The sequence below is a fragment of the Diospyros lotus genome, chromosome 6, assembly GCF_014633365.1.
Source record: "Diospyros lotus cultivar Yz01 chromosome 6, ASM1463336v1, whole genome shotgun sequence".
NCBI classification, from domain to species: Eukaryota; Viridiplantae; Streptophyta; class Magnoliopsida; order Ericales; family Ebenaceae; genus Diospyros; species Diospyros lotus.
Window position 1 is genome coordinate 35979671 of NC_068343.1, and position 13048 is coordinate 35992718.

The window sequence follows — 13048 nt, forward strand, 5'->3', positions numbered from 1 at the left end:
TTCACGCTGCTGTTTGCAGTGGTCGAAATCAGTGAGGCCGAGAGAGAGCAAGATCGAGGGCGCGAGAGAGAGAGAGGCCGAGCGTGAGGTGTTGATCAGAGGCAGCGTTGGAAGCTGCCATGGCTGCCAATGAAGTTGCAGCAAGCAGGGCCGCGGGCAGCAAGCCGCGCGCATGAGGCTGGTTGATGGCCGCAAGGAAGCCGACGCAAGCAGGGGAGATGGCATCTAGTTGCGGCGGCGACCGCTGGCTCGATGGAGGCCTGGGAGGCCGTCGGCGTGGGCGGAAATGGCTGGCAGCGCAAGGTACAGCTGCTGGCCGTGCATAGTGTGCGTTGCAGGAAGAAGCCGCGAGGAAGAAGAAGCCGTGAGGAAGAAGAAGAAGAAGAAGAAGAAGAAGGGAAGAAGGAAAGGAAAGAAAAGAAGAAAGAAAAGGAAAGAAAGAAAGGAGAAAAGAAAGAAGGAGTTGCAGAGGCTGGAGCGTTGCAGCCTTGGGGAAGAAGATGAATAGTGAAGTGGAAAAGAAAAAGAAAAGAAAAGAAAAAAAAAGAAATGGAGAAAAATCTCATAAATGCGAGTAAAATTCTAGAAAAAAATAGGAAATGATGTGTATTAATATTTTGGAGATTTTGACGAAAAAAATAGCTTGGGCATGCGTTTCGAGACGGTGCATGAAAATCGAGGCAATGCACAAAAATTGAGATGTCGCACAAAACTTGAGAAATTGCATGAGAATCAAGGTAGTGTGTGAGAATCAAGGTGGTGTGCAATAATCGAGGATTTTCTCGGCAATCGAGGTTGGTCACGTGTTTCGAGGTCAAGGTACGCATACTAAGGAAGTCCGAGAGACTAAGCCAAGGTAAGCAAAATTTTTTAGAAATTTTCAATAAACTAGGAATATTATTTTATGAATTGTGATTGAGAAATATTCGAGAAAATAATTGAGTAATGCTTAGTTTGGATTATTGAGGAATTATTTATTTAGAAATTATTTTATGAGGAATTATTTAGTGAGGAAAATGTTTAAGGAATTATTGAGGAAAATAGAAAGAAATAAAGGAAAGTCATGAGGAAATTATGAGGAATAGATTATTGATGTTATTACATGAATATGATGGCCAGGGTATGTTGAGGATCCGAATTGAGTATGTTAGAAGCCTAGCACGAGGATCGAGATGTTATGAGATGCGTATGAGGTAAGTAGTACTTACCAAAATGAATTTAGTTTTATGAAAATGCTTGGTACGAAAGAGGTTCAACCCAAAACTTGATTTGATGAAAATAATTTATGTTGTCATGTCTTGATGTGATTATGTCATGTAGATTGCATTTACATGTATTGATGTAGAAATGTGCATACATTCACGATGATATTATTGATCATGCATTGCATAAAGGGCTTGGGATTATGAACTGGCGCCGCTGCTCTACCAAGTGTGCACCCATACACATCGGTCCAGGAAATGGGCTGTAAAAATGGGGAGCAGTAGTTGGGTGCGGTTGATTTAAGCCGAAAACGATGATGACATTTTGCATTTTGCATTCATGCACGAAAATGATTTTGTTCTACTTACTTAGATGGTTCATCATCTAATTGGGCTTTGCCCCTGGAATATTCAAACGTTCCAGATGGAGATTGTAGCAGGAACGAGGATGAATGAGGCATGAAATGGCACTTAGCTAAGTGCATGATGAATGAACGATGAGATGAATGTATGTAATGTAGCCCATGTGTTTAAGTTATGATACTTTGAAATCTGAATGCTTTGAAAGATCCATGATGTAAGATATGAGTTATGATTGATGATTGATGAACGATGATGTATAACCTTATGGTTAATGACAATGTATAACCCCATTTAGGGTTCATGTTAGTAAGAACGCATGTTATGTGTTAATGTTAGTTGAGACGTATGTTATGTTTTAAGTCATGTTGAGGATTAAGTTCGAGAAACGATAATGTAAAGATTTGATTTATGATTTATGTTAAAGTAAGATGTCATGTTCGATTCTAGCTTCTGCATTTGAGGTATGTATATGATGTCTCTCTTTCGAGAATAAATTAATGTAGGGAAATTCTGGGACGGATGCAAGGAATGATGTGATTTAGTATGAGTTGAAGGAAAAAAATTTATTGTCCCAGGATTGTCCCAAGAAATAAGGCGCCCGGGAAAACAGGGCCTTACATGTGCTCTCGTAGTTATGGAGACACTACCGAAACGGAATGGTGGGACATTTTGATGTGCTCACGAACCACGAGGAGCCTGAGGTATGAGTTCTTGCAGAAGGAGCAGAACGAGAGGTAGCGACGGTTGATGGAGTTCCTTGAGAACTACGACTGCACTACTTCGTATCACCGGTCACGTGGCAAAGAGGTGCCCAACGCAGGACCTGGTGGATAGCTGTGAGTGTCAGATGAAGTTGGAGGCTTGTTGGCCTACTGATTATGATGGTAGTGCCGAAGGGATCGTCTATTTTTTATGGCTAGTCTGGTTGTTTAGCTGGATCTGGTGAACGAGATACGGAAGGCATGAGTGGTTGACAAGTGTGCTTGTCTATGGAATGATGATATGACCAGCCTAAGATTTATGATTTTTGAAATGCGAAAAGGCATTCTCAAAAGTTTTAGGGTAGGATGTGCGTGCCTAGAATAATGAAATATGTGTGGTCGTTTGAAAAGAGCCACAATAGGAAAATGATGTGAATGACACAGTATGCTTGTAAGCATTAAACGTGTAAGGAATGCAAACAGAGGTGTTTGTCAAGGATCAAATAGATATTTGATTTAAGGTATTCAAGTAATGAGCTATGTATTGTCTTAGTTACCTTAACGGTTAGATGAAAATTTCGAGGACAAAATTTCTTTAAGGAGGGGTGAATGTAATACCTGAGAAATTCTAAAGGACTCAAGGGTAATTTATCTTGGGGAAAAAATTGAATTTAAGGATAAATTGAGGGTGCAAGGGTAATCTATTACCATATGAGTGACTGAATTGACTGCCGGGAGTGCCCTGGAGCTGAGATGCCAAAGGAAAATGTTATGGCATTGATGAGCACCCCGAGATAGGATTTATGGTGCCGAAAGAAATGAGATTGGGAATGATTTTCGGTACAGTAAAATAACAGCTGCTAATTAGGTTGCAAAATCGAATTGTTATAGGAGACTTCTCGGAAGTCAACGGAAGCTTGAGGGGTTTCGATTTTTCATGAGGAACAACCCTTCAGAGGTTTCAGGAAGAAACAAATGGGTTTAAGGCCAAAGCGAAGATTTGGGCCTAAGTGCAGTTTTTAGAAATTGCTAGAGGGAGGTCGAAACGATGATTTTTCAGAATCTTCAGGTGTCAAAATGATGTTTTAGGACTTGAGGGTCTAAAATGTAATTATGAAAAGTTCAGGGGTTAAGTGAAAAGGGCCAAAATAAGAAAGGCCAAAAGTTGAGGGGCCAAAGTGCAATTTTAGCAAACTTTGGCCAAAGAATCCGACCATGGCACGAGCGGTTGCCGACCGTGGATTTCAGCCACGGGGATTGCAAGAGGATTGTCGGGGATTGCAAGGGGTTGGTCGAAAACAACCATCATAGCGGCCGGAAATCGAAGAAAATCGACCGGATGTTCGGTCGTTCTTGGCATCGCCTGCAACTTGCATTTGTTTTCGGATAAGGCTCGATCGAGGGCCATCTGAGGAAGGTTGAGACTCTAAGAGGCGTGGGTAGGTCGGCCAAAGGTGTTTGAATGCTAGAAAATGCCTATAAATAGGCATTCAATGATGGCCGAAAGTTAGGGTTTTTGGAGCTTCAAATTGGCCACTTTATTGAATGAATTGAGGCTCCATTTTAAGTGGCATTTGAAGCCCATGAGAGGTAGATCAGATCTAGAGAAAATGAAGCATTTTCATGGTGGTTTGATGGTCGTTCGAGCTTTGCTGGAAAAAAAAGGTGGTCCGCCTGGTCGAACGTTTGAGGCCCCGATGGGAGGTCTTCCGATGCTCCTTTGAGGCTCAAACTTAGCCATGAGGATCGACTGGAAGAGGGTTCCAAGATGGCATGGATATCTCAGATCGCCGACATGGCCGAAGTCAGAGAAGATGATCGGCGCGTGAGGTACATGCGTCGGACTTCATGCGCTCTCCCACTCTCGACGCGTACGACTACGTGGGACTTGGGAAAAATCTGAAAAAATTCCTAGAAATTTGGGGAAAATGTTTTATGGAGGTTTGTGCAAAAAGATTGGGATTAGGCTTATCCTGCAGAGGTTCGGGATTTACATATGATTCCTAGCTGGGCTGGTGGGTCTGAAAAGTTACATTAAAGGGCGTAAATGTTGTTCATGTCATTATATCATGCATTCATATATATGTTTTTGGACCCTCACTAAAAGTTTCATCTTCTAATGTGTTATGCCCCTGGAACATTCAACGTTCCAGTTGAGACTTGCAGTTAAGGCAAGGAGCAGGTTGAGGTATGACGGCACATGATGGCGTGGCCGATGGTTTCAGTAGATGGTTCCGGAAGTTTATCCGGATATGTTTCAGATGAGATGAGTAATGGCTATGTATTCGAGGTTTTATATGATTTGCACCTAGGGTGTTTAGATGTTATCTCGGGAAACATGTCTCAATGTATTTATGTATTTGAGGATATAATGGTAATATGTGGTACGGATTCTTATATTGTTTTAAATATAGTGAGTTGATTATGTATCATATCAGATTTCGATTATCGCTTCCGCATTGTGAATGGTTTGCTGGGGGGTTTCCCTTTGACATACGGATTTGATGTATGAGAAATGCATAAGGAAAGGGAATATGTATGTATACGATGGGCCCCAGCATAGTGGCACGCCCTCTGATAGGGCAGGGTGTTACAGTAATGCCCACTTGTGATAGGGGCTAAGAGTGGGCACCACCCCGGCAGGTCTACAGGTGGCGGGGCTAAGAGTGGACACCACCTCGGATCGACTCAAGTGGCGGGGCTAAGACCACCCCAGGTTCCTTTGAGCGATAACATTATTTTCGAGGTAGACGTTGATTCCCAGGGTTAATGTGGATGTGATCCTTTTGTGGCCAGGATTGTGTTGAGATCCGAAATGCTTTCAAGTGGGAACGTAATGTCTGACATGATGTGGGGTGATTCTCGAGTTCATGCATTGATGTTGCCCCTCATAAGTAGGATTGTGTTATGCCAATGTGATTGTGTTGCCTTTAGAGAGATTACTCTTTTCCCGAGGTATGGGTTAAGCACTGTATGGGGGTGATTCTTAGGTTCATGCATTGATGTTGCCCCTCATAAGCAGGATTGTGTTATGCCAATGTATCAATGTAATTGTGTTGCCTTTATAGAGATTGCTCTTTTCCCGAGATATGAGTTAAGCACTGTATGGGGTTCTCTTGGGCTAGTATATGTCGTGATATGCAGTTGTTCATGGTCTTGCATTTATTTTATGAAAATGTTTTGAACTCTTATTTAAATGATTTAGCATTTAATTTGTATTATATCTCTGCAATATTCAAACGTTCCAAGTGAAAGCTGGGGCGCCAAGGGAAAAGAACTTATCGAGATATAACCGTCATTACAAAAAAAATTGATTTTTAGAGGCAAATTTTAGAACCGTTGCAAAACATAGAATTTTGCAGTGGTTTGTAAACCGCCGCAAAATATGTTTTTAGTAGCGGTTTTTTAACATTTTGCGACGGTTTTGAAAAATCGTTGCAAAATTCATTAAAACATTTAATTTTGCGACGGTTTTCAAAAAATCGCCACTAAATTTAGAAAATAATTAAATAATTAAAAAATAAAATTGAATTTAGCGACGATTTTTGAGAAACAACTACTAAATTAAAAAATAATTAAATAATGAAAATTAAAATACACTTGCAGTGGTCTTTCAAAACCGCCGCAAAATTGACTAAAAATTGAATTTCGCGATAGTTTTTGAGAAATTGTCGCTAAATTAAAAAAATAATTAAATAATTTAAAATTTAAATTAAATTAATATTTGCGACGATTTTTAAAAATCGTCGCTAAATTCAAAAATAATTAAATAATTCAAAATTAAAATTAAATTAAGATTTGCGACTGTTTCTCAAAATCGTCGCAAAATTTATGAAAAATTGAATTTAGAGGCAGTTTTTGAGAAACCGCCGCTAAATTGAAAAAAAAAATTAAATAATTTAAAATTAAAATTAAATTAACATTTGCGGAGATTTTAAAAAATCGCAGTAAAATTCATTAAAAATTTGAATTTTACTTAAGAAAATAATTAAAAATTAAATTAATAAGAAGAAATATAAAATCTTAAAAGAAATTTAAAATTTAATTTAAATTAATTGCAAAATTAATTAAAAATTTTAATTTAAAAAAATAAAAAAATAAATTTAACAAAAATTTTAATAATTTTAAAAAATATATAAAATGTTTTTTATTTTTTAATCAATTAATTTAGTTAATTTAATTCAATTAATTTATTTTTAATTTATTCCTTTACTCTTTTAAAAAATAATAAATTAATTAATATTTTTTAATTTATATTAAAAAATATAAAATATAATTCTAGAAAATAGTGGTTGTTTTGGTATATAATTTATATACGCGGTTATATAACAAAGGGGTTTCGTAGATCAGACGGTTTCGCGGGCGCGAACATAAGGCCACTTGGCTGGGCGGGCGCAGGCGAGTCCAAGCAGCTAGCCGCGGGCGGGCGCGCCACATGGGAGAAATTAAATTTTTAATTTTGTTTTAATTTTAGCGGCGATTTTTAGAACCGTCGCTAAAATTAAAAATTTTAATTTTCTTTTAATTTTAGTAGCAGTTCTAAAAACCGTCGCAAAAATTAAAAATTTTAATTTTTTTATAATTTTTACGGCTGTTCAAAAACGGTCGCTAAATGTTTTAAAAACCGCCGCTAAATCACTAATTTTGTGGCGGTTTAAAAACCGCTGCAAAAAATATGATTTGCCGCGGTTATTCTAATGGTTAGTCAAAACTATCACTAAATGCTTTGCGACGGCTGATTTAGCGGTGGTTTTGAAAACCACCGCTAAATTACTTAGCGGCAGTTAAAATGCAAAAAAAAATCACCGCTTAATACCAGTTTATTTGTAGTGCGTTGTTTACGTATTAAATCTTTTGTAGGTCTTTTGACTAAGTTTAAGACATTCAGATGTTATGTATTATTTTGAAATTTTCATGTGAAACATCGATACAGTTACTTAGTTATAAAAGAAAATTTTCAATTATGTATTGTTGAGGTTTCGATCTTACTTTTGCTGATGTGATTGATATTATTTGTCTTAACCTATATATATTAATTATTTAATTTGATATGCTAAGAAGGTAGAATCGGGATTGTCAGGAAATTATTTATGTTGAGTATATGTATATTGAAAGACTTATGTTATGTGTATAATGAAAAAAAATATATATTCCCAAAATCCCGGGTTAATGAACGCTTGGGAAAAATGGGACGTTATAGACAAAGTCTTCATTGTTCGTATATCCTGGTGGTCGATCAGCCCTTGATGATCTATCGACCACCAGGATGTGCAACCACTGGCTGTCAACCGCTTCCGATGGCTGTTGACTGCCAGTGCGTGCTGCTCAATCACGTCGCCTATTCTTCCTTTTCTCCAACTGGTGTAGGATGACCTCTTCGATTTGCTCCACATTAGAGAGAGAGAGAGAGGAAGAGAGATACAAGGGACGAAAAGTGAACAGTTGAGAGAGAAGGTGAACAGTTGATGACGATTGCAAAAAACTCTGATGGCGATCGATGGCGACAGGCAAAGAGATGGCTAACGACAGTCAACTATGACAACTGTTCACATTCTTTTCTTCTTCTTCTTCTTTTTTTTTGTTTACTTATGTGTACATGTGGGTTCAACAAATATTATTATTTAATGACACCTAGCAGCTTTCTAAATCGATTTCAGATGTTAGATAAAATTGCACCTAATTGAACCTATTGGGATATAATTGCTAAAATTAAAACAATTGGATAAAGTCCTAAATTTGCAAAAAGGTTTTGGGTTTTTTTGCTTTTTGCGAAAAAATAAAGAAAAGAAAGTGATGTAATTAAAAGAGATGGGGGTATGAGAATTGGTACCCTAAAATTGGCCATAATGAAACACTAAGGGTGTCTTGGCAATTAAAGTGCCATTCCTCTGTGGTACCCTTCGATGCCAGATCACGATCACCATTGTGTTTGGAGTTTAATTTCCTTAAAATTCAAGGGTCCATAAAAAGGCAAAAGGAACCGTTAGGCCATATATAGAAAGTTAAGACCAAAGTCAGCCTTCAAATGCCAAATTAAGGATGGAATATCTAAAAACCCATCTCTTTTATTGAATGGTCGTTTGGTCCACATTACATTCCCCTGCCAAGTTGCCTGAACTCCTTTCTTCAGAGCTTGAAGGGGAATGTCAATTTCTCTTCCTGTCCATAATATTCGAATTCAAGTGAGCTAATTATTTGTTCATCATCATCTTCTTTTTTGTTAAATTTGTTTAAGTTTTCTGTTTAATGATATCATCTATTGGTTAACGAGAGCTTTAATTTGGAATTTGTAAGATAAACAACAGCTGCGAGTGCAAATCTATATATCTATAGGTTCTGGGTTCCATGATGCTGATTATATATATGGGTGTGTGTGTGTGTGTGTTTAGGTTAAAGAATATTATATTCCTGTGATATAGTGTTGTTGAATGAATTAGAATTAATCGATTAATTTGCAGAGAATTCAGAGAAAATGATCGTGCCCCGGTTGTTCATGGTTGTCTTGTTGATACAATCAAGTTTGGCGAGGAAACATGGTGATCAACGGCCTCCACATCCTTCACGTAGATGGCTGACCCTCAGCGGTAACAATTAAAAATTACATTGATTTCCTTAGAATTTAATTATTTTCTTCGGAAGGGATCAAATTAATAGGAGCTTCAGTTTGGGGTTGGGTTTAATTCTTAAATAGTTCCCAGGTGGGTCACAATCAATAAACAGACTTGTTTAATTAAGCAAGTAATCTGCATGCACGGGCATGGGCATGACAGTTAATTTAAACAATGAATGTTTTCAGGTAAGCGTCCGCTTGTGATAGCACGGGGTGGATACTCGGGGCTGTTTCCAGAATCGTCCCCAATTGCAAATGAGTTTGCAATAACCACTAGCTTAAATGATTTGATTCTTTACTGTAATCTACAACTATCAAAAGATGGGATTGGCTTCTGCCTGTCAAGCTTGGATCTCAGTAACTCCACCAATATAGCAGACGTTTTCCCAGCCAAACCCAAATCTTACACTGTCAATGGCAAGGTCACGCAAGGTCGCTTTTCTGTAGATTATACGGCTGAAGAGCTCAGCAATGTCGCATGTGCGTCTCTCTCTCTCTCTTCTCTCTCTCTCTACACCATAAATAGAGTAAATATTGCACTAATGACACCTGAGGTTTGACATAATTAGAAGAAATACTCCTTTATCCTAGTTTGGAAATTACAGTAACCTTCCATGTTGTTTTAACTTTGTATTTACCAATACCCCTGCCCTTAAGTATCTAACCCTATATTCTCTCTTTCTCATCCTTGTCTCTATATATCTTCGTTGATTGCAGCATCAACATTTCTTCTCTAGCAATGGTAGTGGCATTGTCTTAGCCTTTTTATCTTTTTGATGATCAAGAAAAAGAGACGATGAGAGGTTAATTAATAGGTGGTAGCCACGCTGCATGGTGGTTGTCTACAACCTAGAGTAAAGGAAGACAAATCGAGAGAGATCTAGTGGTTAAAGGCCTCAGTGGCTAGCTAGTAATAGTGCCTAGTGTCATCCATATGGCAGTGATAATTAGGGTTTTGCCAATGAAGAAAGATATATGCTGATGATGACTACAAGAGAGATATCAAAGAAGAAAGAAAAAGTGCAAAGGAAAGGTTCAGATGGTGGTAGAGACAATTGGATGAAGTTATAGGTTATTGGAAATGCATAGAAGAGAAGAGAGAGTCATTAGTGTTTTGTCAATTCCTTGGAGACATAGATGCCGAGGCGGTGGCTGAACCCTCCTTCCTTCTCTCTCGATGTCGAGTTGCCTACTCAGTCATCGTTGGGTTCACGAGAATCCAATGATGCATCGATTGTGAATCTAGACACAAGTAGGTTCGATGGTGAACCTAAAATAGTTATTTTACCTTAATTTTTAATAATAAAGATGGTAAATATTATAATATAATTCCATAAACTAGAGGAGGGGTACTCTCTCTTCGTTATGTCAAATCTCAGGAATAGCTAATCTAATATAGTCTTAGATTAATAGTAGTTTACTAATAGTGTGTTGAAGTCCAGTGATTCAGAATATATTTTCCCGACCATACATATTTGATGCGCTGGGCATGCCCATGACTACTGTTGAAGAAATAGCGAAGTCTCATCCAGCTGGGTTCTGGTTAAATGTTCAGGTCCCTCTCTCTCTCTCTCTCTCTCTCTGTTTATGCATAGAACTTAATTTTAATTACAGTATTTAACATTGAGTTTTTGTGGCCCGCCATGGATGGCTGGCATTCATGCATGCAGTACAGCAGTTTCTATGCAGAACACAAGCAAGATCCAACGTCATACGTTTTGGAAACTTCGAAAAGCGCTCCCATTCACTACATCTCCTCTCCAGAGATCGGCTTCTTGAAGAATTTGAACAGAAATATGGGCGGATCATCGAGGACGAAGCTTGTGTTTGTTGCCCCAGAACCCAACACCGTCGAGCCCACGACGAACTTAACCTACGCCGCCCTGCTCAAGAACCTGTCCGCCATCAAGGAATTCGCGTCTGGAATTCTGGTGCACAAACAGTACATCTGGCCCGTCAATCCTGAGATGTACCTGGATTCGCCCACCTCTCTCGTGACCGATGCTCACAATCTCGGCCTTGAAGTCTTCGCTACCCGCTTCGCCAATGACGACCACATAAGCTTCAACTACAGCTACGACCCCTCCGTCGAGTACCTGCAGTTCATCGACAACTCCCAGTTCTCTATCGATGGCTTTCTTACAGATTTCCCTTCCACGGCATCCACAGCCATTGCGTGCTTGGCGCATCACAAGAAGGCGCCTCGGCCGCCCCAAGGACCCTTGGTGATAAGCCACAACGGAGCCAGCGGAGTTTACCCCGGCAGCACTGACCTCGCCTACCAGCAAGCGGTGGATGACGGAGCCGACATCATCGACTGCTCCGTGCAGATGTCCAGGGACGGAATTCCCTTCTGCTTGAATGCAACTGACCTCACTCCTACCACCAATTCCGGGTCCCTTTTCTTGGACAGATCTGCTTCAATCCCTCAACTTCAGAAGGATAATGGAATTTTCTCCTTTGATCTCTCCTGGGATGAGATCAAGACCCTCCAGCGTACGTACCTATATATAGCCCATATATGATAGATCATTAATATATTAGGCACCTACTAATCGACTGGATCATTTGTTAATTAATCAATTTCAGCTGTGATATCGAGTCCATTACCAGATAGCACCAGCTTCCCTAGAAATCCGGCAAACAGGAACAAGGGCAAACTTATAACTCTGGCTGAATTTCTGGAATTCGCCAAGCAGCAAAAGGTCCACGGAGTATTAGTCACCATCCGGGTAATATATATTTTAAATCTTGCCTCGCTAAATACATATACACCTTTCTTGATCTGCCCAATGTAAGTGCATGCATGCATGGTGATTGATTTCTCTCAGAATGCGGCGTACTTAGCAGCAAACAAGGGCCTGAGCGTAACGGATGCTGTGGCCACGGCCTTGAGCAATGCTTCTTTGGACAAGCAATCCGCCCAACAAGTCTTGATCCAATCAGATGATAGCGCCGTGCTATCCAAGTTTGGCAATAACAAAAACTACAAGAAAGTGTTCATGATCGAGGAGGCCATAGGTGAGGCACCAAAGGCAACAGTGGACCAAATCAACAAGTTTGCTGATGCAGTTAACGTGCGCAAGCCCTCCATCATTCCAAGTCCTAATTCATTCACGGCAACCGCCACCAGGGTGGTCGAGGAGTTCCACAAGGCCAACATGTCTGTGTTTGCTTCTGTTTTTCTAAACGAATTTGGGTACTTTGCTTACGATTACTTGACAGATCCCATGGTAGAGATAGCAACTTTTACTCTGCCGCCCATTAGTATTGATGGAATTGTCACCGAGTATCCGGCAACTGCAAGCGCATATCTCAGTAAGTAGCTATATAACTACTCTCTCTCTCTTCCTCTCTTTACACACACAGTCACTCACACAACAATAAAAATACCTAAAGGCTATTATTCATTGGGATGCATGCACTGCGTGACTAATGGATGGGGTTAATTACAGGAAGTCCGTGTTCTCAGCCAGATCGGGCTCTGAGTGAATTCTCGATCCAACCAATAAACCCCGGCGACTTGATTCACCACTTGCCAGAGGGAATGCCATTGCCGCCTGCGGAAGCCCCACAGCCAGCACTCAACATTTCAGATGTGGTGGATCCGCCGCTGCCTCCTGTCTACAATCAGGCTGCCGCATCGGAACCACCCATGCATCAACCTCCTGCTTCATCCTCTGATGCGAAAAGATACAGTGCCCAAACACTAAAAGTCGCTAACTTGGGTCTCACTCTCATGGGGATCGTCGTGCCTAGTGTGCTTTCTACATGGTAATTAATCAAAACGAGGAAATTGATTGTTTTGGCATCGACCAACAACACCAATTTTTCGCCCAGCCAGCCCCATGCTAATTAATTAATGTTAGATGATGGGATTGTCTTATGCTTAATTATCAATCCCAAGTACCAATATAGCATCTATATATATATATAGCTGATCTCACTTTTATATACATTCTTCATCACCATCTGACGTAGCACGAAGCAAAGGATTTCCAGCGAAATCCTTGAGAAGCAAAGAAATTTGAATCCACCAGCAATTTGGAGTAAACTCACCAAATAATTTTATTCAAAGCTGACATTAATAAAGAAGAGAACATGTTAAAATACACTAAGCAACCCTAAACCCTAAAATAGACATAAAATTGAAAAGACAAAAAAAGACAAAT

The 13048-nt window shown here is 39.6% G+C and overlaps 1 protein-coding gene across 1 annotated transcript; it reads left to right on the top strand.

Moving 5' to 3' along the window:
* The first annotated feature begins 218 nt into the window (after window positions 1-218).
* LOC127804494 (glycerophosphodiester phosphodiesterase GDPDL7-like) lies at window positions 219-12654 on the top strand. Its single transcript, XM_052341365.1, has 8 exons — window positions 219-303; window positions 8725-8850; window positions 9063-9356; window positions 10319-10431; window positions 10547-11372; window positions 11466-11608; window positions 11708-12194; window positions 12332-12654. Exons 1-8 carry the CDS (start codon window positions 219-221, stop codon window positions 12652-12654), a joined length of 2397 nt encoding a protein of 798 aa, XP_052197325.1.
* Window positions 12655-13048: the final 394 nt, after the last annotated feature.